The 26788-nt window shown below is 42.5% G+C and overlaps 1 protein-coding gene across 6 annotated transcripts in view; it reads left to right on the top strand.

The window, feature by feature from the left end:
* SPATS2L (spermatogenesis associated serine rich 2 like) overlaps positions 1-26233 on the top strand; it is a 171076-nt gene extending 144843 nt beyond the window's left edge. For all 6 annotated transcript variants that reach the window (XM_057503813.1, XM_057503812.1, XM_057503811.1 and 3 more), the window contains 5 exons: positions 9241-9299; positions 15157-15266; positions 17779-17881; positions 20611-20831; positions 25344-26233. In XM_057503813.1, coding sequence (XP_057359796.1) covers positions 9241-9299; positions 15157-15266; positions 17779-17881; positions 20611-20831; positions 25344-25739 — 889 coding nt within the window. In that variant the 3' untranslated portion in view covers positions 25740-26233. The remainder of the gene's footprint in view (positions 1-9240; positions 9300-15156; positions 15267-17778; positions 17882-20610; positions 20832-25343) is intronic.
* Positions 26234-26788: the final 555 nt, after the last annotated feature.

Here is a 26788-nt window from a genome sequence, read left to right as displayed (position 1 = left end):
CCCCTCCCCTTTCCGAGAGAGCCGAGGACCCTGGGAGCCCACCCAGAGGCCAGGCACACTCTCAGCTCGGCCGGCAGCCTTGGCTGGATGTGGGCCAGCGTTTCTGTGGCTTCTTGTGCCACATCGGTGTCTTCTAGTTTCTGTTCTTAAGTTACTTGTGTTCAACAACCCCCAGCTCACACCCCCAAAAGAAAAAAAATTGAAAAGAAATGCAACAGTGTTGAGAGTGGTTGGCTCTCTTTAGGATATGAGGCAAAGACATATTTTGCCTTATTTTGTTTCATTTTGAAATTTGTTTTATTGTGTCCTGCTTTCTATATTTTCCATTTTTTTAAATGAGCATGTAAACTGAGGTAAAAAATGTGAGGTGTGTTACCTCAGTTCCGTAAATGGTGCCCTTGTGTTGTAAGACCTGAACATCCACAGTTGAAACTTTGCTTTCTTTTCCCAGAGATGTAGTTTTACTTTTGTTTTTTTTGTTCAAGGGGGTGGTGGTGAATCATATAATTTTTATAGCTATGGAAACTGAAATACAGCTACTTTCCATGAAGAGTGATCTCTGTGGAAAACAAAGAGATAATTAGCAAAGATAAGAAATTACATTACTAAGCAAAATCATATTAAAAGTCTGAATAGAGGTATATGAAGATTATAGATTTTTTAGCTGAATATGTGGTTTTGTAGGGTTTATAGAATTTACAATATTTTGCAATCTGATATCATTTTTAAAATATCAAGAAGAAAAAGGAATTCCTGCAGTTGGTTTGTTCAGTTAACTCTGTCCTTTTTGAGGAGTGCCAGGATTTTACAAGTGTTGGGAATTAGTCCTTATGCTAAATCTGCACATGTCTCATTCCAGCAATGCACCTCAGACAGCACGACGAAATAGTCATTAACTGTGATTTAAATCACTTCAGGATTCCAGCCCTCAGAATAAAGAACCCCAATTCTGAAAAGAATGCAGGTTGTTGTAAGCCCTAAATGCAAAGATCTGTTCAGAGAAGATGACGGACCCAAGAATCCCAACAAAGAACATAACAGAGCCAGCCGCTCGATAACGAGCCCTGAGTTGTATTGGCAATGGCAGAAGTGGAGTGGGCTAGGCGAGGGGGTCCTGGGGTGGACTTCTGAGGACACGATCACACGGCAAGTGGAGGAAAAGGAACCATGGGGTGGGTGAGTGGTGGGACAGTGACCAGCATACAGAGTACAAGGGAGGGGACAGGCTGGGGGTGTGGGGAGGAAAAATAATGTTCTCTTTACCCTTCTGAGCTCTCAGTTGGCACTCCTAAGAAAAGAGGGATTAACAAGAGAAAAACAAACTAGTTTTATTAACAGTTTATTAATGATTAGATGTATACCTCTAATACATTGGGAGAGGTCCAGGGAAAAATGAAGAACTCAAAGAGGTGGCTTAGAATTCAGGGGTAAACACCATCTTACCAGGGAAAAGGCTGGGGGAGTTGGGGAGGAGATGTAAGCCCCTTAAGAGAGAGTAAGTGGCTTTTAGGAAGGATGAAGGGGCCCGTAGAATAGACAGAAGGTGGGACTAGTTTGTGGCAACATGCGTCTGGGTGTGGTGTTGACTTCTAGTCTCCTCTCCTGTGACAAGAGTCAGCAAACCACCTGGTTGGTGAAACTCCTGGGGAGGTAGAGGATTTATGATGATTGAGTTCTGTCTTCAGGCAGGTAAGGGGAGTTCAGAGAAAGCCTCTCACTGCATTTGCTATTGTTCGGGTGCCTCACCTCACATTAATCAACATACCAAAGTGCCCATTAGGGAGTGGCATACACTGGTACTCTTCAGGAGGCAGAAGAGAAAGGAGGTGTTGGAAGTGGCAGCACGCCAGAGCATGAGCGCCATGTGCAGGCACCAGCCGTAAGTGTTAGAGCTGCCGGGCCTCCTGCCTAGGAAGAGAAGCACACATGGTCTTGCTGCATTTGTGCCTGTCAAGCCCGAGACACAAGCTTTGTTGACAGCAGTGACAGCTGAGAAAGGAGTAAGCTGAAACTCCTAAGTGGTCTTGCCCTGGGTCAGAGAAGTCCTGGTAACACTGGGGAAGTTGGGCTGGAAAAGGCATCTGTGGTAGCAGTACCTTCAGTGTCAAAAGGAGTTTCTCCACCTGGTGGGCAAACCCTCTCATGCATAGATGCCAAAACTCCTGGGTGGTACAGGCAGCCTATTCCATCAGCTCCAGCATCCCAGCTCAAAGCCCACAGAGTGGCCGCTGGGTCTGCCAGGAGCTCATCTGGCCTCCTCTGGGCAGTCCCAGTTCCTACTCCCAAGGCAGCGGTAAGGAGCAGAGCCCACAGTGGAGGGTTAGGGGCAATGTTTTTACATTACCTTTCTCTTTAGTGAAAGAAACAGAAATTCTTTATATGGAAAGTCTGGCTTGATGGCTTGTTAAGCATTTGCATGCTTTATGCTTTTTGGTACAGGCCAGAAAGCAGACACATCACCTTAGCATTCATTAGAATCCCTTCTCCCAACAATTCCCACCTTCTTTCTCTCTGACGGGCTGGGGGACAGGTGGCTCTTCCTCAGCGGGACACCCTGCCTACACCTGCTGGGGCCTCGTCTCCTGCCTGAGGCCCAACCCCGCTGGCTTTGTGCAGCTGGGGAGTTAAGGTAGCTCCAGCTGGAGCTCTCCATCCACAAGGAGGTGCTGAAGCAAAAGTGTCTGGGATGAGAGGGTCCCAGCCAACTTCTCTCACTATAGCCTCCCTGAGGTAAACTCGCGGAGATGAAATGTGGCCTAGTTTTAACTCTTTAACATCTAACTCTGGCTGCCATTGCAGATCGATTTCTGTAGATTTCCTTTGAAATTCTGCTTTCATTCCTCCATATCCACCGGCCGGCTCTGCTCGCCAGCTTATCACCCACTGGCAGTCCTGCGGCTGCTCCCTCTCATGGCATCTTTATTAATGAAGCACCCCAGACGTGAGTGGCTGGTGCCGGCTTCCAGATGAAGCGATCTTGTCATTCAGTGTCTTAGTTTTTGAATTTAAAGAGCAGAAGATGATAAATCTATCCCTGCTGAAGTGCCTTTCTGATTCTTTTTATTATTGTTGTTATTACCCCTCTATAGAAAGGAGTGCAGACAGTGGAAACATTTTTATAAAATGACACTTTATCTCTGTGATTAACTATATAATAAACCATAAAGCCTTTGCCATGGTAATCTCCTTCTCCTTACACCTTATTGCTTTAATAATAAAAGGTTCTTTATGGCAACAGAATGAAATTTTACTCTCTAGGCAGTGTAGATAAAATGAGATGTGTTTTAGGGAAGGATAAAGGGCGTATCCAAAGCATGTGAGGTCAGCATGGGTTTTGTGTGAGCTCAGTTTATGTAGAACATGTTCGATGTACCCTAAGTGTGGTGCCCTCTGGAGGACTCTGTCCCACGGTTCAGAGAACTTGTAGTGGTCAGTGAAAAGCCAGTGACAGAGTTCTGTGTATTCCTCCAGGTACAGAGGATCACTACTGAAAAGCACAAGTATTCAAAACCTCGAATTGCAAATGATTCGTGGGGAGAAAGCAAAAATCTCAATAATTTATTACCACCACCATTTGCAAGCAGAATCATCAACACCCTGTTTTGATTCTGAGGCAAAACCCTCTGTGGTTTGGTGGATATTGTTGTACTTTATAAGTTTATTATGTCTCAAATGATTAGATTCCATCAGTGACAAAAATTATACAAATTTTTGCATAAACATGATTTATATGCAAGCATTGCAGTACACCAATTAAGAAAGTTTCATTATTATCCCATAGGAAAATGAATATATTGTCTTCCTTTACATTCATCACTCTCAAGCAGTTTTTGTTGAGCAAACCACAATCTAGTATCATAAAGTTGAGCAGAAGTTTTTTTTAAATGCAGAGTTTCTCTGAAGAATTGATGATTAAGGAGGACTCAAAGGTAATGAGATGAGGAAAGGCAAGGTTGGGAAGACAAGTAGTCTTCCAGCAGAGGGAAGGGCATGTGCCAAGGCCCTGTGGTAAGGAGAGCTTGTACCTCCTGGGGTGCCGTGAAGCTTAAACAAGATCATCACGGTGAGGCACTGGTGCTCCACTTAATGTGCCTCACACACAGGAAGCACTCAGGAAGTATTAGTTATCAGTTCTCATGTTGAGGCAGTTCAGGACTGACATTTGTCTACACAGGCATACCTCGGAAGTGAGTGTGTGACTTGTCTGCTTCCTCAGGAAGAAGGTTGTCCACAACACTGTGATTTTTTTCTGTGACTTGACAGCTCTCTGAGGTCATTCATCTCAAAGACCCTCCCTTCTGCCTTTATGTCTGGCAAGTCCATACCAGGGTTTTACCCAGCACCCTCTGTCCTTACCCAGCACCCACTATCCTCCCCCAGCATCCTCCATTCTCACCCAGCTCCCTCTGTCCATGCCCAGCACCCTACGTCCTTACCCAGTCTGCAGAGTTGTTTTTTGTGAGGCAGTACTTCAGTGTGTATCTCGGTCTTAGTACCTTTACAAAGCTGCAAATGGCACTGATGAAAGTCCTCATGCAGCAGGCTGTGACACCAGGCCTTGTGCACCTTTGGGAGGTTTTAGACGCAGTCTTCCCTCTCTGACCCTTCCTTTGGTGTCTGGGTCACAGCTTGGTGTGATGCTGGCTCCACACTGTCTGACGGCCTGCCAGACCTTTGCAACTTCTTCCCTTCATTCCCACTTCCCACAGCATTCTTCCCTTTGGCAAGCCTGCTGCCTTGCAAACAAAATCCAAGGGAAACCTTAGGTGCTCCTTTATTGCAGTTCATGAAGAAGGTGCAAGGGAGCTGCCTTGGGCGGCACCGGAGCCAGGTTTGCATTTGTCGCTCAGTTCTGAGCAGGACACTGACTCAGCACAGAGTCCTTGGCTTGCCCTCAGGCTCACGAGTTTTGAAATCAGGCATACATAGCAGTGCTTCAATTACTAAGGTGCTTGAGGACAATCTTTGTTGAAATATCCAGAGGAATGGAAGCATGGTTTGATGCTATTCACAGGCTATTTTATGTGCTCAAGTGGGCATTAGGCAGACAAATAATTTATTGTGGAAATTTTCATCCCTCCTGTCGCTAGCCCAGAAGGGCTGAACTAACCATTGTATGAACATCCAGCTTGGTTTCCCTTGTGTTAGACTGGAGATAAGGATTACACCCCGAAGGTCCATCTCGCAGACATTCTAGGCACATAATTATGTTAACAAATTTAAAAAACAGAAAGCTACCATGATCTTGAAGCTGGTAAAGAAATTAGCAAAGGTCTCCTCCTATGCCTTTCTCCCAACCCAACATACCCACAGGCTGCAGGGTTCCCAGCCTCCGGGGTCTGTGGCCTTGTTTAGGGGACTATGAGAGGCCATCCTAGCCTTCTCACTGCCTTCTGCTCTTCCCCACCCAGGGGAAGTGTAAAGACGCCCAGTCACCCATCAGTGAATGCATCTCCTTTAGTTGTGAGCCTCACATGCTCTCAAAACCTAGACATTCTAATTGTAAGGTTTCTGGTTGACTGAGGGTAGGGGACGCCTCATTTCCTCTTGCCATCATCATTTTCTTCCCTCACCATCTGTTTTTCATTCTTCCCCAGTAAGTTTGGCAGGTCCTCTCGCCTTCCTCTCGGCTCTCCTCAGAAGAGTGTGGGCTCCACAGGGATGGCAGGAATCATTTTTTAATCCCAAGCTGTATCCCAGCCCCAGCGCCCTTGCCTGGCGTATCGCAGGCACTCAGCATCCAGTGGGCAAATGTTCCACTAGCCTGCCCCTTCCTCACGCTCTTTGTGACATATCCCTGCACAGCCCTTCTTCACTTCCCTGGGGAGACAGTGGAGCACAGGGTTCCGGCAAGTCTCACATGACCTGTAGACCTTAAGTCAGCTGGGGAATTACAGCTGACTTATGTTCCAAAAACATTGTCCTGTGCTCCTGTTCCCGGTCCTGTAGCTGTTAGAAGCCCTCCCTAAGATTTGTGCCACTTCTGGGGGCAGGGGAGGCACTGAACATGCTCATGCTCACTCAGCCTTCAAGCTGTTGCTTCTTCCCCTCTGTTCAGCCTTGAATTGACCCAAATATGAAACCCAGCCACTTCCTCAGTGTCTGTGTGTGTGTGTGTGTGTGTGTGTGTGTGTGTGTGTGCACTTGCACACACTAACCGCTCCCACCAGGCAGACTGAAGATCTAGACGTCCCAAGCAGGACTCACATCATACACCTCACAGGGTGTACTCCCCATGCCTTCTGGGCTCCTGGAAGTTCTCTGTCCCTCCCCACTGCTGTGATTTCTCCCACTCTTCACCCTACACAGCTCTCAGGCTTCCTCCTCTCCTACCTCCCTTTTCTAGAGGGGATAAAAATTCAAAATATTTTTCAGACCGAGTAGCTTAACCGTATTGTAGAATTTGGGCTCCTGACTCCAGATCCCTAAGTCTTCACCTTATTGCCCTGACAGCTTATTACCCCTTAGCCTTGTTTGCCTAAACTAGCATAGAACTGCCCTCTCTAAGAGGGTTGTAGAATGAAAACAAACAAACAAATGAAAACGCTCAAACTCTATTGTGGCTACATGTGTGAGCTTGGCAGAGAATCTAAATATATCTCATAATCACAGGAGCAGGAGCCTATTGACCTAACCCAGAATTTCGTACAATTAGCAAAAACATGCTGGTTTATAAATAGATGGTCTCTGGAAAAAAGTGTTAAGAAGCTGGTAACAATGAACTCCTTCAGGGAGGGGAACTAAGTTGGGACAGAGGTGGAATAAAGACTTCCTTGTCACCAGACACCTTTCTGTATCATGTATTCCCTGCATCATAACTATATAATATCATAAGTAAGACTCAGGTGTCCTGATGTGCTGGTCACACCAAAGTGATCATATCGAGTAACCTTAAGTCAGATGCGTCATGGGGAATAGCTGATACCTATTCTTGATGGCTTAGGCTTAGAGCCCAGTTCTGGAGAATTTCCTATTCTCAGTACACATCAGTTCTTTCCATTAGGATTTCCTGGTTGGAAAGAGCTGAGTTCCTCAGTACATAGTCCTTACTCTCCAAGTGTTTAGGTCATATCATCTGGATGAAAAGTCCCAAAACTATTGATGTGTCCCAGAAACTGCTTCCTACCTTGACAATTATTACAAAATATTTCCTTATAAGAGAAAATTAATTTTCAACACACTTTACATTTTAAAAGTACATCTGACGGAAGGGGAAAAACAGCTGATTGGGGAAGGAAAAGTACATTTGATGGAACAACTTTAGTAGTAACACAGATAACTACAGTGTAATGAAACACATTGAATATGAGTTCCTAACTAAACTATCCAAACAAGCAAAAACATCTCATGGGTTACTTTTGGTGGAATCAACTATCACTTTGAAAACTAAGAAGGTAAAAAGAGAACTGAGCATTTATCCTGCCTTCCCTGTGCAAACTACATTTCATGATAACCCAAATAGTTGACATGGAAAATGTCTCTTTATGGAAGAAAGATAATCAATGACTACTACTATTATTTTAAAAAATAGAGGTGTGCTTTTATTTCCTATACATTGGTGATGAGATGTGGAAATTTGAATATATTTAGGTTTGATTTTTTTTTTCAGGAGGAATATGTCCCAGTGTGTTGTGTCATTATGTAACTGCTGATAGAAGTACATAACATAAAGTATTCCTCCTTAAATAAGAAGCAAATCGGAATCTTATCAAATTTCTATACCTCATAACAAATTTATATAAATAAAAATATAAAAGAATGAATTAAATAATACCATGCAGATGCAGTCGGCAAAACTCAGACCTTGAACAAGCCTACAGAACAAAAAAACTGGATTCTTCAGTAAATGAATTGCAGAGGAGAAGAAAAGAGATGAGGAAATTTATAGATTTAAACTGATTTAAGAGACAATCGACCAGTTGCAGTGAATGGGCCTTATTTAGGTCATGGTTCAAACTGTTAAAAAATGTATGTGACAACTAGAGAAATCTGAATACTGAGTGGATAGATATAAAATCATTAAGTTAAAATTGATCATTGTTAATGTTTGTAGGCATTATAGTAATTCTGTGGTTATATTACCCAAAAGTACTTACCTTTTTGAGATGCATATTGAAATACTTATGGTTGAAATGAAAAATTTTTAAATCTGGAATCTATACTTACATATACATAAAAACCTGTGAAAGGATATGCAGTTGGCCCTTAAACAGCACAGGGGTTAGGGACATTGAACCCACACATAGTCAAAAACCCATTTGTAACTTTTGACTCCCTGAAAACTTAACTACTAATAGCCTACTGTTTACTGAAAGCTCCACTGAAAACATGAACCATTCATTAATATGTATTTTATATGTTACATGCATTATATACTATATTCTTACAATAAAAAGTAAGCTAGAGAAAAGAAAGTGTTTTTCAAATTGTCACAAATCTCAAAAAAGTTTTCAAATACACTTACTGAAAAAATTGCATATAACTGGACTTGTGCAGTTCAAACGTATTATTTAAGGATCACTCATATAGAGGGTTTCTGAAGATGTGCTGCTTCTGGGAGGAGAACTAGAGTCAAAATGGGAGAAAAATGAACTTTCAGATATTTATTTACTTTGTGCAGGTAATATCTTTCCAAAGGACTAACCAGAAAATAAATTAACTCTAATGGAAAAAAGATAATAAGCCTTGAAATGCTGATTTGGCGGAATGAGAAGGCATAGATTCCTATTGTAGGGAATGTGGGTAGATTGACCCAGACCGTATTTCTCAAGGACCTTCTGTACCAGAATTGGGCCCCCGACCCCACACCCACCCCCTGCCAGCTTCAGCCAGAATCTGAAGGGTGAAGCACAGAGACATTTGAGAACTACACACCTCGGTAATCTAGTGCCAGCTTTTCAAACATTTATCATACTGTTTTGGAATTTTGGAACTCAGAGAGCAAAAATACTCCCAATTTAAATTCAAAGCAGTACAATTCTGAAAGTCTGAAAAGGTTTTTTTTTTAGATCTGCTGACAATGATTCAATCAGCATAGTGACAGTGTCACTACGGGAGCATCCATTCCATGTTGCCTCATTTTGGGGAAGGCAGTGTGCTGCTGGCACCAAAGCATAGAAATATTTATGGCTGTTGTGTATTTTGTTTAATCAAAATAATTTTTCTTTTATTTTCAGTGTTCACTAAATACTTCTCTTTGATTAAGAATTCTTTGCCTTTGTTTTTGTTTCTTACCCCCAGCATCATTGACAAAGAAGTTTCATTAATGGCAGAAATGGATAAAGTTAAAGAAGAAGCCAGTAAGTAGACACATGGCTGCTTGATTAGGAGCCTCCCAATTAGAAGCAATCCCTGGGCCAGACCACCAGGGGTACGGATTCTGAGTGGGGTCCTAAAATTCACACTGAAATCCCGGCTCATGAGTCCTGCAACCTTAGGCAAGTCACTTACCCCTGGAAGCCTCAGTGATCTCAGGTGGCGAAGGATAGACAGTAGCGTCCTCGGACTAGGGTGTGCGGCAGAATAGGCATCCGCAAACACTGGGCGCCTGCTGAGTTCTTGAGTCCGAGGGACTTTTTACACAATCCTTTTCGCTTCTTCTCCCTTAGGTTCCACTAGCTCACATTTAACAAACTGACTTCTCCTAAAATATTAGCCCCGTTTGAAATTTACTGAAATTTGCCTTAACGCACTTAATTACATTTATATATTAATATATACACGTAAATTTATTACATTAATATATTTCTGGTTTCTTTCAAGCACTTCAGATGCCTGACGAGGCAAACTCGCAAAACTAACAGGCAAAGGATTCCAAGCTTTTAAGCAACTCTTCAAAGATGAATAATTCAAACCTGGAGATGTACTAAATGAAGTTTTCTTAAAACACTCCAATTCTGTTTACATAGTCAAATTGGCGGACACCTGAGACCTTAACACCTTAACACCTCAAAAATCAATCGATAACATGTGAGATTGTTTCAAACAGTCCAAACACTCTGCTTAAATAATACATTCAGGTGATCTTAATCATTGCAAGACTTTTCCTAAGTTTAACACACAGTATTGGCACTCTGGGTTTAATTTGTTATCTTTATACTTATTTCTAAACATTTCCACTGTTGTAAAGTTACTCAGCAACTAGTAGGGTAGATTTACCATCTCTAATAGGCTGAGGTTCATGGGTTGGAAATTTCACCTGAGACAAGACTGCTCAGTCAGATCCAACACCACGCCGCACGTGAACATGCTGGGCCCTTATCTTATCATTGAATTCAGTCTGCCATGTTAATGGGAGCCCTAAGACATATTTTTTAGCTAGAATTTAGTTTTACAATTCTTATCTCTTGTGCAATTTAAATTCTTCCTCCCCACCCAAATTTTCTCCAGTGAATTGGCTAAATGGCAGCCTGCACCCCCAGAGTGGTTTCAGCTAACTTCTTTATCTTTGACTGCAATGCCTTACCTTTTACCAGAATGAAATCATATTCCCTTGACCATAATCCAGGTGTCACTTTTTGGAAAATAGCTATAATTATTTTTGTTACTCAGTTTTCCTAAATAATTTTAAGCAATATGTGAGTATCTAAAATACAGCAGGTTTTCATTAAGTAAAACCAAATGTAATCTAGGGTTCAGCTTTGGAATATTTAAGTAGTTGCACAATCCCTTTGATTGTGAAATCACTTTATTCTTATGAAGTTTGTTTATTCCTTCAGCAAAATCAGATTACCACATGACTTGGGTTTTTCCCTGTTTCTCAGGCTATAGCTTATTTTCTTTTTTCCAGTTTCATGTCCTATTAATAAAAATACTAACAGCTAACACAGACACAAAATGTTTCTCCAGCACCAAAACAGAAAATTCCTAGCACATCACTTACTTTCTAAGAGGTTAACAAAATACTTCAGATTTCACATACTCAATCTCCCTTCTTGGGACAGTAATATTAGGTACCAAGATCTGTGGAATTTGGAGCATCTCTGGAGAGCACCCCCATTTTTTAAATTAATGCATCAATGAACATCTTCTGCATGCTTCCTTACGTGCAGTGTACTATTACAGACTTGGGCAAATAACGAACAGCAGACCAGAGGCCCTGCACTCCTGGCGTTGGCAGGCGAGCTGAAGTGGCCAGCTTGGGTCACGCAGTTCACCTTACTTCCGTACGTGGTGCTGCAGCCCCTGGGTTCAGAACTGCCCAGAGCCCTGTGGAAGCCAATTCACATGCATAGGAGGCAAGCAGAGCTGAGTTCAAATCCAAGTTCCATCCATTTATTGGTTGTATGACCTTGAACCATATCATTGACTTCTCAGGCCACATGTCAGAAAAGGAGCAATAAGAATAGTATCTATCTCAAAAGGTTATTTTAAAGATAAAATGAGAAAATACATGCCCAGCACTTAGCACAGTGCCTGACACGGTATGTGTACAGAGGAAAAAGCATTTATTCTGAAGAGGTTGCTCCGGCCTCCTCATGGTGAGAGTCCAAGGAGCTGTGCAGTGTCCTCTCGGGTGACAGGCCTGTGTCCCCAGACAGAAAGGACCCTTGCACGCTGCCCACTCAGAAATGAACTGCCTTTAGAGCACCATGTCACACTGGCCCCTTTGTGGTTTCAAGAGTGATTTCCACATTTTCTATTTCCTACACATGTTATAAACCATATTTCCTCATTTATAACATAAGCTCCTCTATCCCTCAAGGCACCTAATGCAATGTATTATGTACGTACTTCATAATATTTGTTAAATGAACTATTGTAATTAAGTCAGTGACTACAGGCTGTGGAATCCAATTTTAGTAACTGCAAAAAAAAAGGGAGTAGAGTCTAGATGAATATATCTGACTTTATTAATAATATTTATAGCTAGCCTTCTTGAGTGTACTAAACACTTCACATGGGTTATTTCATTTAGTTCCCCAATAACCCTACAAGGTGTGCATGATTATTTTACAGATGAAGAAACTAAGCATGTTATAGTACTGTGGTCTCAGACTTTGTATACACAGGGAATTGAAGACCTAGATAGGCATATTCTTGAAGAGTCAAATCTACCAGGGATATTGAAGAGAATATTACTTTCTATTAATAGGAACACAGATATATTATGAAGTAAAATTCACAAGAATATTTAAGGAATAAAAAGTATTCAAAAGAATCTTTGTGCTCAAAGAGCTCTTTCTGCTCCAGCTCTTGGTCCCCAGGATTTCAAGTATACCCTGTGCCAAGGAGTATTATTTGAGAAGCCCTGAAATTTTCATGGTTCAAGCAATAAGAGCAAGCTCCCAATGTCTTCCAAAAACTGGAAGGAATGTATAAATCCTATTGAGAAAATGGATTTCATCATACCAGATACTGTTTATAAAAGTAACTAAATAACATTAATCAAGGCCTGAAAGCAGTGAAAATCTAGCTGTGTGGAACTATCTCCCTCTAAAAATTTCTGAAAGGATATTGCTTTCCAAACATACTTATTATTCTGTTTTAAAGTCAAGGATCAATGTGTCTCAGGATCTGATCTGTTCTTTGTTTTTGTTTTCTGTGATTGATGTTTTTGACGTGAAAATGTTGGGTTCCCCAAAGAATACTGACTTTAGATCTCTCATATTTTTAAGCCTTTTCCATAAAGAGAAAGTTTTTGAAGTGTTAATGAGGCTGTATGTAAAACTCATCCCAACACTTGCTGATGCAAAGTATTCATTTCCATGCACATTTGCATGAGGGTAAACTCAGAATTTATTGTTGATCCTGCACCTGCATTCCTATTTTAGGGGCCGTTTATATCTATTTCTACAAAATCTTTTGTTTAGTGTGAATGCCAAGCTCTACTTAATCAAAAAGAACGATTCTCCCCAAATGATCCATTTCGGATCCCACAAATGATCCATTAAGAAAAGTCAGATCTGTTTAACTGCATAGACAGACACTCAGTGTGGACTGACCCCTCTGCTATCTGCTCATCAAGTCTGAGCCTTCAGAATTTCTTTTTTTATCTTTGCAAAAGAAAAGTACCTCATTTCATCTTCCTACTCAAGAATCGCTTTCTCATGCTCCCTACTTCAGTCCCATCCATATGTGGAATTATAATGGCAAACAAATAAATAATCAAGGTATGAATCTGGACATTCTTCTGTGGCCTCTGTAGAAAAGGAACTTCTGGCCTTCTTTGCACATTCCTTTTAAGTAATGTATTGATACACTCAATCCTTCATTCAGCAAACATACTGGGCACCCACTGTGTACAGGCCCTAGATGGCATGGACACAGAGAAGTACATGTGCAGCCTCTGCTGTGATTGGAGATGCCTAGAGAGGCCAGGCGGAAACGTGAATGCGCTCAGCAGGGAGGGCGTGACGTGACCATGGCACACTGGGCACGGTGCTCCATCTACAAAGGGCAACAGCTCCTCACTCAGCCTCAGCCAGTTGTTGCCACGTGGGAATGTTGGCCAGCTATATCCAGGAATTCCAGTATTTTAAGAGAAGCAAAAATCCAGCTTTCAAATGGAATCTAATTTTCAAATGTGGGCAATTAATTTGTAAATGTAATGTGTGAACCAAACAGAGCATTTGTACTCTGTGGCCAAAAGTGATAATGGGCCAGCCTTTTGTGACTTCTGGTCTGACTAGGTAACCAGGGCATCATTCAGCAATACAATGTCTACGCTCAGGTGGAAAATTCTTTCACTCCCCTCATGGAAGCAAGTTTTTTGCCAGCTCCTCTGTATCCTGAAAGACTGCCAGGCACAGATTAGCCTCCGCCCAGCTGCATGGCATTGTAAATGGGAGGCATGGGGAGTCCTGGTAAATAATTAAAGCCTGGTTAGAGTAGTTTGGCAAATGATTAGGCTTTATGAGTTATAGATTAGTTACTTTATTGACATCTCAACATTGGTATCAGCATTAACAAGGTAATGTTTCTCCATCTGTATGAAGAATGGTTATGGTCTACAGGAAATCTTAACTCTTGATTGCTTCTGAACTTTTTGGGTTTTTGAGGTGACTGTTTTTGACATTTATAAATTAGGAACCTTACCATCAGAAATTATATTGTTTGGTTTTGTGTGTATGCTGGGAATCTGGTCTAATAAAGCAGTTGACCCTTGTTTCAGCCAAGAATGGAATATGAATTTGACATGCATATCATCTTAGTTGGATGGAATTCTCTTTTTGTGTAACTCAGAATGCTTGTCCAAAAGAAATGAAGGCAATTCATATGTGACTTGAATTACAGAACTGACAACTCTGTCTATTGGAAGGTCAAGTCTCATATTTAAATCTTGCCCTATGAGTTTGTATGCATTGCTTTTGTGATCTTTTGGGAAACACACACATACCCACAAATTAACCTGTGAGCTACAACATTTATTTGAACCTTTGGTTCATCTGGCAGATGTGTGAGTGTGGCACCAGAAAACCCCCTGGAGTCCTCTCTGCATGTGCAGATGCTACAGAGTGAACACAAATCCAGTTCAAGCAGGCTTTGACTCACCCTTGAAATTTTTCCATTGGGAACACTTACCACAAAGACAAGACGTTTTGGTCTGGAACTCCTCTCTGGTTGCAAAATGGAAACATATCTGTAGAATATTTTTTTTAAAAAGCAAGGCATTTTTTAGTTCACAAAAAGCTAACAAAGTAAAACTTTTATGTAATATTCAAGCCACACAACTAGTTACCCTAAACAAGTGTGTGTTAAAATTCATAAGGTCAGAGGCTGTTAAAATTTAATAATACAGCACATAGAGAAGAATGGTTTTTGCTTAGTGGATTCCCTATCCTTGCATTATTTATTCAGATAGGATTTTAGTTAAGTGCCTTTTTTTAGAGGTAGTTGTTCAGAGTAATGCACAGATTTAAAAGTCCAAATTAAGTAAGTGAGACCACATGCCAGTGAGGAAAAAGAGGAAGACTGTGGGTGTACGGTGAATCAGAAGGGGCGGCGTGTGGTGTGGGGATCGCTGGATAAGGACATCCAGAGGTGGGTGGTTAGTAACAAATACCAACGGCAGAGCCACCTCAGTAACCAACTCAGAAAACATAGTCATGGCCCAACAATGCGCTCAGTGTGTGCAGGGAGAACTGATTCAAGAAATTAGGTCATTTACTGTGTTTGACTCTCTGGCCCTAATTGTTACTCCTCCTTCTTTGGCAGTGGAGATCCTGACTGCTCGTCAGAAGAAAGCAGAAGAACTAAAGAGACTTACCGATCTAGCCAGTCAGATGGCAGAGATGCAGCTGGCCGAGCTCAGGGCAGAAATCAAGGTCAGTTCTCCAGGATCCCAGCCTGGACCCTGAGCCAGAGATCTGGTCCCCACTAGGTTTGTTTTGCATCCCTATGGTGCTGCTCTCTGAAGATCTAACAGTGTGCACCCAGCTCTCTTTCATAAGGTTGAAATAGAGAATTCAGAAGCATGAAGAACCAACTAATCACTGTATTTAAGTATACTATGGTTTGAAGGGATATATAATTACAGAGTAGAGGTACGAGCAATTTCCCTAGTCAGTGGAGACCAACCCAAATAAAATGTACTCAACCATGAATTAGAGCTGGGACAGGGATATTATTTTCACTGTATGTAATTTATGTGTACATACAGAAGCGCACACATAAGTAAGCACACACTAAGTATGACCTTGGTGTAACAGTAAGGATTGTAAAGAATATGCAATATGTAAAGATTTCTTCCCTATATCCTTTTCTAGCTTACTTGCCCTTTTATTAAGAATTTCACCCACAAATATATATTTATTGGATTTCTTCCTTTGCAAACAACAGAACATGACCCTGGCTAACCTCAGGAACAACTAGAATGCAAAAGTTATCAGTGCAGCTCACCAAAGCAGAGTGTGATATGAAGACTCCGGGCTACAATTAGGCAGAAGCCCAGGTGGCCACTCAGGGACCATAGGCAGCAGTAACTACAGACTCTCTTGAGGGCACCAGCAGGGAGTGACTCCAGATGTCGTCACCCTTTGTGACACTGCATTTGGTTCAAATCCCAAAGAAAGAGATTCTTATCGGCCTCCACTTGGGTCAGTCCACCATTTGGCCGAGAGCAATCTTGATTGACAGACCCACCCACACAGTGGATCTTTGAAACTGCGTTGGAGTGCAGTTACCAGAAGGACAAATGTTCCCAGAAAGGCAAAAACAAGCATCTACAACAAAATAGGAAGTCGCAGTTTATAAATTTTCCCTTATCCTCCTCTTTTTACCCCAGTACACTGTCATACACGCATATGCACATGCACCCCAGCTCCAACCAACTTCTAGGGAACTTAAGTACTTTGAAGACAGTTCCTGCTAGCTTTATAGTAGGATTGCCTGCTCATCCAGGCATAAAACTGGTTGGGCATGGTAGAATCTGGCAAGGGTCCCCTCTTCCCCTCTGTCCCAGTTAGGATGAAAGGGATCCCCTTGGGGACAAGGACCTCCCCTGAGGGTCCTGAGACACTCTAGAGGTCTTTCCCTTCTCATTTGCTCTTCTGGTCTTCGTTGCCTCGCAGTGGCCTCCTAACTAGTCTGTCTGCCTCCACTGTCTCCTCCAGCTTGGTTGTCCACCCTGAGACCGTAGTGACACCCCCCCAGAGCCAATCTGGTTTCCCCCAGTATGGTCTTCCCTTCCCCTCAGAATAAAACCCACAACTGGACTCCGGCACGTATAGTCCAGCCTCTGTCTCCCGTCGGTGGGACACCAGGTGAGGAACATGAAGTCGTCAGTGTCCTGGCCCACTAAACACGACTCATCTTTCTTTTCTGCTTATCGAGGTCCCGCTCACCATAAAATGGTTCATAGCACAGGCTTTGCAGGGAAACCGTGCAGCTCTGCAACTTTGGATAAATTACTTTTCTCTTAGTTCTTAGAACCTAGATTCCACCTCTGTAACAGAGACAGATAATAATAGTACTGACTTCTTAATAATGTGAACAGATGAAAGTGAGATTATCTGTTAAGAATTTGTCTCATGTCCGATAAGTCCTCAAAAGTTTTTTTGATAATGTTCCAGTTCAAATACTTCCTCTTACACGGCTCTTTACCCTTGCCCTCAGCAGGAAGTAATTTCTTCCTCTGTCATATTCCTAAAGCACCTACCACAGTCCACCTTATATTGTATTTAGTGTTATCTGTTTCCCTTGCCATGTTGAAAAGTCCCAGTAAATTCAAGGAGGGCCTGAGTCATACTTATTTCTGTATTTCTCACTCCACCCTCTAGACATAGATCTTAATTTTAAATGAAATGAAAAATAATCTCTTTCCCACTTCCTTTAACAACACTTGAAATGCTACCATTCAAGATAATATTTTCCAGTTGCTAAAGGCTTTTTGGATTTCCTGGCTGCCTATTAAAATAGAGAAGGATATCTAGGAAGGATGACATGTTTTCTCTTGAGAGAAAATACCCTAGCAAGCCATCGCCAAATTAGGGAGATTGCCGGAAGGCAACCCAAAAATGTGCAACAAGGACATGAGGTGCTCGAGGAAGGACGAGGGGAGCTGAAAGGTTAACTAGAAGAGTCCGGTCACACGTTTTGCCAGTATCACAGTTTTGTCTAAGGGAAAGGCAGGACCATATTCCGAGAACAAGAAGGGGTCATGCTCCAGGCAGGTCAAAACCAAGCTGATTTAATGGAGCCTCACAGTGACAGAGCCGGCTTGATTCCTCACCTGGCTCACACCGCCAGTGGTAGCAGAAGAACAGAGTGAATAATCTGCAGTGTGCCTTGGGCATTTCTGTAATTGTGGGACTCCTGTTCTACTTCTCTTTCCTCCAGCACTTTGTCAGCGAGCGTAAATATGATGAAGAGCTTGGGAAAGCTGCCCGATTCTCCTGTGACATTGAACAGCTAAAGGCCCAAATCATGCTCTGTGGAGAAAGTGAGTTTTGCATCCTTGCTAAATAATTCTGTGTGAGTAGGCTCGGTGCTATTTGGAACTGATGTTGGAAATGTCAGGTGTGCAGTCCCCCAGGGGGTTAAAGGAAGATAGAAAGAGATTTAATGATCTAAGTTCATGACACAAGTCACTAGAAATGTCAAGATTTGAACTTCGAGTCTTCAAATGCCACTGCCCATCAGTAATCCCCAGGATTTATTAAACAGAACAGAACAGACCAACTAGTTTATATCTTTTGCAAACTTCTATTAAGTGCTGCCAAATAAACTGCCTCTCTGATTTCAACAGCCTGGTTCTGCAGAGCCCTGTTACCGAGAGTGAGCCTTCCTCCCCAGTCTGGGAGCAGTCAGCTATTATGAAGGGCCCTGTTCCTGCATGTGCTGCTCAGCAGTGCCTGAGCTGAGCTGGCTCCTCAGTTCCTGTGCTGACTGAAGTCTGCAGATAATGAAAGACTTCACTTCAGCCATTAGCCATAGTCTTGTTTGTTATTAAGCCCTAATTAGAGCAGCTAATGTGCAACAAAATTGGCTGAAAATTGTTTCCCCTACTCCAGCCCATCCTCCAGGGGAGGTGAGAATGAGCCCTACAGTGGCTTCATGGGTGGCCATAAGGAGGAAAGGAGGACTAGTGAGGGACATGGAGTATCCACAGCCTCCTAGTCAGCTAAAAAATTGCAACTTGGCTGCACTTTTTTCCCTCAAAATGGAAATTGCCTTTTTTCCCTGAGTGTAAAAAATAAAAACTTGAGCTAAAAATTACAGAAGTACATTAAATAGAACATGACATTACTTTTGTGTATCATTCACACTTTTTAGGCACATATAATCTACTCTGTAAATTATATATGTAAAATTATACTAAATATTACAATTTACTGTCTTATGTAATATATAGTAGTTTGCTTTTATCATTTCACAATATGTGGTTGAGATTTTTCTCTGTCAATATATTTAATCCATAATTTATTTAAATATAATCAACATAGCCAGTCCCCTGATTGTGGACATTTAGGTTGCATCAAGTTTTTCACCATTAAAATAGCACTGCTGTGAGCACCCTCATTCACATATCTTTGGCAATTACCTGATTTTCTGACTACATTTATTTTGAATTACTTTCTTCTTTTCCATATGCTCCCTCCTCTATGAAAGAATCTCTCCATTTCCCATTCTCTACCCCCAGCTCTTGCCCCATCTCTAAAAAGGCAAACAGCCTGGCTCCCAGTTGGAGCTCTATCTGCCCATCCTAGTGTCCTCTGCAGCCTGATGATGAGTGAGACCCTGACACCAAGTGCCTGTCCCCGGTCTGCAGCGGGGTGGGTGGCGCGGCTACCCCCGCTTCCTCCAGGGCACCCCCAGGGCCATCTAGGGGGAGGAGCCATCCCATACCGGATTCCGAGTGTCCACGTGGAAGCCAGCCTCCCATGTTGGAGACAGCAGTCCTCAAAAGGCCCTTTCCTTTAAAGCTTTGTCGATGGCACTTTGAAAACCCACAGCTACTGAGCCAGAAACAGTGGCCTCTGAGCTGCAGCAAGTAAGGACCCCCATGAAACTGAATCTCACGAGCACAAGGGCCACCAAAATCCCCTGGTCGTGCTTGTACAGCCCCAACATGCCAGCACATGTTACCTATAAAATAAAGGGACTAGAAATATATCCCTGTCCTTTCCATTTCTAATGTTCTATGATCCCTATTAGTCACTCCTGATCCTGTAGAAGAACCCTAGGATTAAGTCTGATCCAACACAGATAGCAGAAAAAATTGCTTTTTAAAATTGGTGACATTTTTAAGATTCAAAGGTTTTGCTGTCCAGCCTGGCAGTCAAATTCTAGTGAACTGTGAGAGGGAAGTCATGACTTTATCCTTGAATTGCTTCCCTCCAGCTGCCCTTCAGCATAATCACATAGAAATCATCCCATCTAAAACCACCCCTTTCAAAACCAGCAGGAATGGTGATCATGAATATTGAACAGACCTGCCTGAGCCTGAGTCTGATTAGCCTGCATTGACTTTAGTGTTGGAATTGGTGTAAATTTGCATCAGGGCCGTAGAAAATGGGGTTGATAAAAGGCCAGATAATGTAGCTCTAATGGAATATAAAAGGCACTTTTGGGTATCTTTTGGGTTGGCAGGCCTCCCGATAGCCTATATGCATGACTGAGGGTGACAAACTTCCTGACCCCCTATGTCACCCCATTCCCATGCCCTCAGAACACTGAGGCTGTGACCGGCTAAGTGTTCACACACCTCTGAGGCTGTGACCGGCTAGGTGTCCACACACCTCCTGGTCTTTCCACATCCCTGCAATACCGACCGGCCTGGGATCTGACAAGCACAGCAAGAACAGGTTTAGTCATGGGGAACCCAAGAGGCAGAGTACATTGTGGATGGGGCCCAGATGGCAGTCAGGATTTCTTTATCCCTCTTCCCTTTGTGATATTTGACCTTAGGAATAATATTAAAGTTGCTCAGATGTGTCTTAACTCCCTACAAATGTCTCCCAACTTGGATGATGCTGTGATTCAGCTCAGTGATTCTCAGAGAAGAAACTTGGTGGTCTCCAATCACCAAGGTGCCCTTTCAAATAATATCTTGAAAAAAAAGTTTAATGCTTTTTTGAAGCTCTTTCCAATTTCCCCATCTCCTCACGGGTGATGGGGGCAGCAGTGTGCACAGCACAGCCCTTAACACCATGTGCCTTCTCGTTGCAGTTACCCATCCAAAGAACAGCTATTCCCCGAGAACTCCCTGCAGCTCCCTGCTGCCGCTGCTGAACGCTCACACAGCAGCCTCTGGGAAACAGAGTAACTTCACCCGAAAACCAGCCAGTCACAACAAGTCCTCCGAGGGGAAAGCAGCCGGCCCCAAAGTGGCTAGCAATCTTCCCAGCACCGCCGATGGCTCTCACCAGGCCATGCCGACCAGCAAGCAGGTAAGCGGCTCCAGGCCGGTGGCCGTGCACTGCCCCCAGGCATCCTGCAGACCCTAGTGCTTGGTGCCAGGGAAGAGACCACTGGCGTACAGAGGAAGAAAACAGCAACTGCTGCTGCAAAGCTCCCCAGGTCATACACAGGCACCTCCTGCGGCCAGCAGCACTGCCTGGCCTGAGATCATCTGCCTTGCTGGCCTCAGGGAACTGCCCAGGGCTGGGTATCCACACTTCACAGGTGCCTTCCTGTGTGCAGGCTGTGGCCTTTCTAGGCTCTTGACAGCACTAGCAAAGTCCACCCAAGTGAGCTCTTCTCATGCCCCGAGTGCCGCCATTCCCAGGTCCCCGTCAGCAGCCCACGTGTGGAAGGAACTCGCAGAGATGTGGGAGCATGATTCCGTACCTGGCCACTGACACTGTTAGTGAGAAGAAATCTGGCATTTGTTTTTTAAGACCCTTTAATTCCCATTTGTGTTTAGATTAGTAATAAGAGGCTAAAGTTAATTCAGACATGTCTTGGGCTTTCAGGGAAGAGAATACATTTCAAAATGACATTATTAATCTTTATCTGATCTGACCCCTAAGAATGCAGGTGTCCTATGGACAGTCTTCCTTCTGTCCTGCTGCTCCACTCTATCCTTGAGAGCTGATATCTCCCTTATCGTTAGAGAATGAGCAAGCAGTGGGATTTGATGATGCAGACATTGGGCGTGCTGTAAAGAGACCTTTCATCATCCCTAAGAAAGAGAGCCCCAATAAAGACACTGTTTTTGCTAAGCATTACAAAATGTAGTTTTCTAACAAGTGCCTCTTGGATTTTGTTGTCTTGGTCTTTTAGAATTATCATTAATGACACCTACAGGCATTTCTCTGGCCTCACAGGTCTTTGTGAACTTTAAAATTGCACTTTGACAAGGAGCACTTCATATATTCTCAGGTTAAAGATCATAATCAAGTCTGTTTTATTTGTCATCTAAAGACATCTTCACAGCTTTTGCTCTTTGCTCATTATTAAACCCACATTAAAATTAAGACTAAAATTTAGTCTGTTTCCCTTTCACAATTTCTTTAAAAATGAAGGAGGCCAGATTAAATGTTATCCACACAGATACTTCTTCAGCTCACTGTTTTATCATTTTCAGCAAAGAATTCCAGGCAATGGCTCAATTAAGTTGATATATGCCTGTGTATCTAAGCCAGAACACATAGACCTGGATGAGAAGGGCCCTTGCGCTGGGCCCTGTGCTTTGGAGTCAGCCCTCCCAGCCCCTGCCCAGCCATGGCCTCCCTGCCGAGTGAGACTGAGAAGTGACTCTCCAGAAACTTCATCCTTCCTCCTGGGAAATGCTGTGAGGCTCCTGAGATCCTGGAAGTCTGTGCCCGAAGGGCCCCATGTCTGCTCTCAGGGTCTGTTTAGACCATTCCCCTGGATACGTCACCTTGAGGACAGACCACGCTACCAGTTTGCACACTCCTAGATACAAAGGGTGATCATCTGTGGGGGTAGAGATACAGAGGCTGGAGTGTCGTGTGCAAAGCCGCCTCCTACTGTGGGACGGAGCCAAAGGCAGGAAGAGACAATATGCAGACATACTCTGTGTGGGTCTGATACTGCATTCTTGCCCTAGGCCCTGAATTATTAGGGGTGAGTCTGCCCTAAACTTATATAATCCAGTCACAATGCACACAAATTAAGAACTTAATGTATTTGTAACTCATAAAATTATACATTTTAATAATAGAGGTTTGATATTCTGTGAAGGTCAGAGTTCACATACAACCTATTTATGAATCTTGAAAAGAGGCAGTATGTGAAGTTGGAACACCTCTACCATTTTCTAACCATAGACCTTAAAATTCACTATCCTTAAGTTCCCTCAAGTTCCTTAAATTCATTATCCTCATCTATAAAGTGAAGCAACTGTCTTAAAGGGTGCTTGTGATGATACATGAGATGGCTCCCTCCTCGGTGTCTGGCACACTGTAACTGCTCAATAAATATTGACTATTGTTGACCTCAAGGAGTTCAGAAACCTTTCCCTTATGCAGGGACAGGCAGGCTAACCCACTGCTTCCTTTCTCCTCATCCAGTTATGTTCTCGGCTGCTGATTTGTTGAAGGCTGCCAGTTCTTTTTTCAGTATGATGCTTCAAAACTCATTGGCTGAGAACTGCAAAAAGTTTAGGAAAAGAACTAAGTACCTCTATAAAGGTACAGGCTACCTCCACATCCCACCAAGATCTACTACATGTATCTCAGCCCTGTATTTATTTCTGAAGAAATAAGATAATAATATAAATAAGATAATATTTCTGAAGTATATGTGTTTTGAGATAAAATAGACTACCTTACAGATGATCAGCTATGGAAGTACATTTTTCTGATAATATCCCTTTCTCTTAAAAAAAAAAAAAAGTTCCTGTGTGGTGATCTCCAATAAGTTCTTCACAATGGTATAAAGGGCATATCAAAGTGTGGGCAAAGGGTTTGTTTGTGTTTATACAGAGGATCAAAGCCTAATTTGGCTACCCAGAAAACGAATTAAGATACAATATGAAGAAGAACTTGCAACATCAACATTCTCTGGAAGAGTCATTTCAGAAGATGATCATCAAAAAAATTCAACAAAGATCCTGGCACTGTTGCAGTTGTAGCTGCACTCATCCCACCGGTTCCTGGACTTGCCATTGGAATGAAGAAGGAGATATCTAAGCTGGCCTGTGCATACAGTAAAACAACAAATTTGACTGGAGCTATACTGTCGGAACTCAACCAAGAATTAGGAGAAGTGCAAGTTGCAGCGCTCCAAAATCTTACAACTATAGATTATCTACTGTTAAAAGAACATATGGAATGTGAACAGTTCCCAGGAATGTGTTGTTTTAATATATCTGATTTTTCTCAAAATATTCAAATTCAGTTAGACAATATCCATCATATCATTGATAAGTTTTCACAAATGCCTACGGTGCCTAACTGGTTTTCTTGGTTTCACTGGACATGGCTGGTAATTGTAGGTCTGCTTTGGTTATGTAGCTGTACTCCTATTATGTTAATGTGTGCACGCAGTTTAATTAGTAATTTAAAACCTATACACGCTTATGTTACACTACAAGAAGATATGTCAAAGAAATAATCAATCTTCCCATGTTTTCTTCCACCTGCTACTTCTATAGCTTCTCTTCTTCCTTCATAATTACAACCCCTAAGTAGAATTCGTGCCTCATATAGAAATTACCGAGTATCATAATTCTTCCAAGTGGTAAAGATACCTCAAGACAAATGCTGGACATAGAAGCCACCGGGCATAAATCTGCAAAAAAGTAAAAAGCTAACCTTTTCAAACAATATTGCTTCTCTCTCACTTACCAACTTTACATTTCCCTGTATGGCCCCGGAAGATGACTGGTTAGCCAGAGACGGGTAAGATTCCTCAAGGGAGGAACAACCTAAGACAGGCACAGTCGCAGGGGGGCCATCAGGTGAGAAATTGGGGATCAACAGAGGTGAGGCTTAGAACCTCACCCCCCCTGTTTTGAGAGAAATCTTCTGCATCCGTGGATGTTTTATTGCCCTTGTCTAGCTTGGATTAACACATAGTCTACAGGCACACACCTGATCATCTACATTTGCCCTCTTATAGCACTAAACTATGTTTTCTACCTTTATCTTGCATCTACCTACCACTTCAGCATTTTATTACAAATAATAATAATAATAATAATAATAAGGGATAAATGTGGGATTCACATGTAAATCAAGTATAAAAATCAAACGAATAATCATAATTGACCTGATTTAGTTCATGATGCGTGATCAAAACCGAAAGTTTCTGTGATATGACTGCCCTTGCACTGTTCACCATGTGAGAACTTATTCTCTATGTAAGAACTTGTTCACCATGTAAAAACTTGTTCGTTATGCTTCAGAAGATTGGAGACTGTTGAGAATTAGGCTTGGGGTTGATTAATGATTGTGCATTGAGTCCCCTATACAGAATTTTATTGTTGTTAACAACCATATGATCAATAAATATGAGAGATGCCCTCTCAAAAAAAAAAAATAGACTGCCTTAGAGAAGAAAAATTGCAGAGTTTTACATTTTTCTTCATATATATGAAAATTCAAAAACATAGTCTATATAGGATATTCCAGAAATGTTCATAGTAGAAAATCGTTATTGCCCTGCCTCTCTGTTACATTTATTCTGTTATATTTTAAGTGTACATTACAGATTGTATTTGGCCTGGTTCTTGAATTATCCATCTTATACATCTGTCACCTCTCTTTCAACATCAGTAATTTCTTTGGAATTCCACTTACAAGATAGTCCACTATCCATTTACCTTGAGGATTTTATCAGCGTGACCTCATTTGCATGTTGTCATATTCTTCTAGGGTGTAAAAAAGCCTACCTGTGGCTTTGAGATTTGATTTCCTGATGTCGATTGAAGTCATCTGTGGTTTGCTGGCCTATGATACCTATCTCTTTTCTTTTTTTTTTTTTTTTTATAGAATGGTTCTTCTAGCCAAAGACGAAGATTTAACCCACAGTATCATAACAACAGGCTAAACGGGTCTGCCAAGCCACAGGGCAGTGGTAACGAAGCTGATCCGATATTGAAGGGCAACAACCGCCACGATCACAGAAGACAGCCACACAACGGCTTCCGTCCCAAAAACAAAGGCAGCGCCAAAAACCAAGAGGTCCCGTTGGGGACAAAGTCCCTGGAGGCCCCAGCACATTCTGAAAAGCCCCGGCGGAGGCAGCATGCTGCCGACAACTCGGAGGCCAGGCCTTTCCGGGGTAACGTTGCTAGGGTTTCTCAGTGCAATCTCTGCCCCACGAGAATAGAAGTCTCCCCGGATGCCGCGGTTCTCTCCGTCCCCGCCGTGACGTTGGTGGCCTGAGCTAGCAGCGGAAGAAAGCAGTCTTCCCTCAGTGTTGGTTCCGCGCCCGAGGTGCTGACCCCACGCTCTGCCGAAAGAGAGTCAATCAGAATATACAAACCCGGTATGGTTGTGTCATCCTCTTCGATCATTTTTACTAATTCTAATAATTCACTCTAGCTTGCTTCATAATTTTCACGGCTTTGCTTGATCTGTTGATGCTTTTTCTCATCAAGACATCGCAACATTTTAGCCAGGCAGTATTTACTCATTCGTTAGGAGAATCAAGGTGTGGCTAAAGATCAGAGGCTCAGTAGCAACCTCTGTTGTAGCAGTGATGTCAGTCCGTTGATCGTCTTTAGAGAGTTGATGTTGAAAACAAATCTTTGTCAAGACAAACATGATCTGCTGAAGACATATGCGCTTTTGTAGAATTTAATGTCTGGTGTTTTTCTGAAAAAATATATATACATATATTGCTTTATTTGAAACAAATTAAAATATGCTGCATTTGACACCTGGCCTGTTTTTTTATTGACTCCCACTTTCTTATCAAATGTACCATGTAGTTACTTTCAAGAAAATCTTAGAGACTAGACGTTGCATCACACAGTTCCATACAATACTGTTTCTTTTGGGACAAGTATCCTTTCAGAAAAAGAGTGCCTCACGATGGGCCCTGCTGGTACGCACACACACAGAGATGGATGTGCACCCCAGTCATCTTAGCACCAGGCGATAGTTTGGAAACCTTCCTTGCAGGTACCAGAAACCTCAGCTCAGTCTTGCTCACACAATAAAGAGAATTTATTAGCTCAGTGGCTGAAAAGTCCAACATCAAACTGTGCTTTGGGTTCCATTTGATCAGGGCTCCCGCATTTTCCCTTGATTGTTACAGCTCTCCCACCCCCAGCTGACTTGTATTCAGAATGGTGACAAACAGCTACCTGACTCCTCTAAGTTTCAAGTCCATCCCCTACTGTCTAGAAGAAAAGAGAACCTCACCAGGTAGCAACCACAAGGAGCAAGGGTCTTCCTCAGAAGTCCCAGCAAGGGTCTCATACCGCAGT

The sequence above is a fragment of the Manis pentadactyla genome, chromosome 6 (assembly GCF_030020395.1).
Source record: "Manis pentadactyla isolate mManPen7 chromosome 6, mManPen7.hap1, whole genome shotgun sequence".
Lineage (NCBI taxonomy): Eukaryota > Metazoa > Chordata > Mammalia > Pholidota > Manidae > Manis > Manis pentadactyla.
The sequence above is the reverse complement of the archived record's forward strand: the minus strand, read 5'-3'. Positions and strand labels throughout refer to the sequence as shown.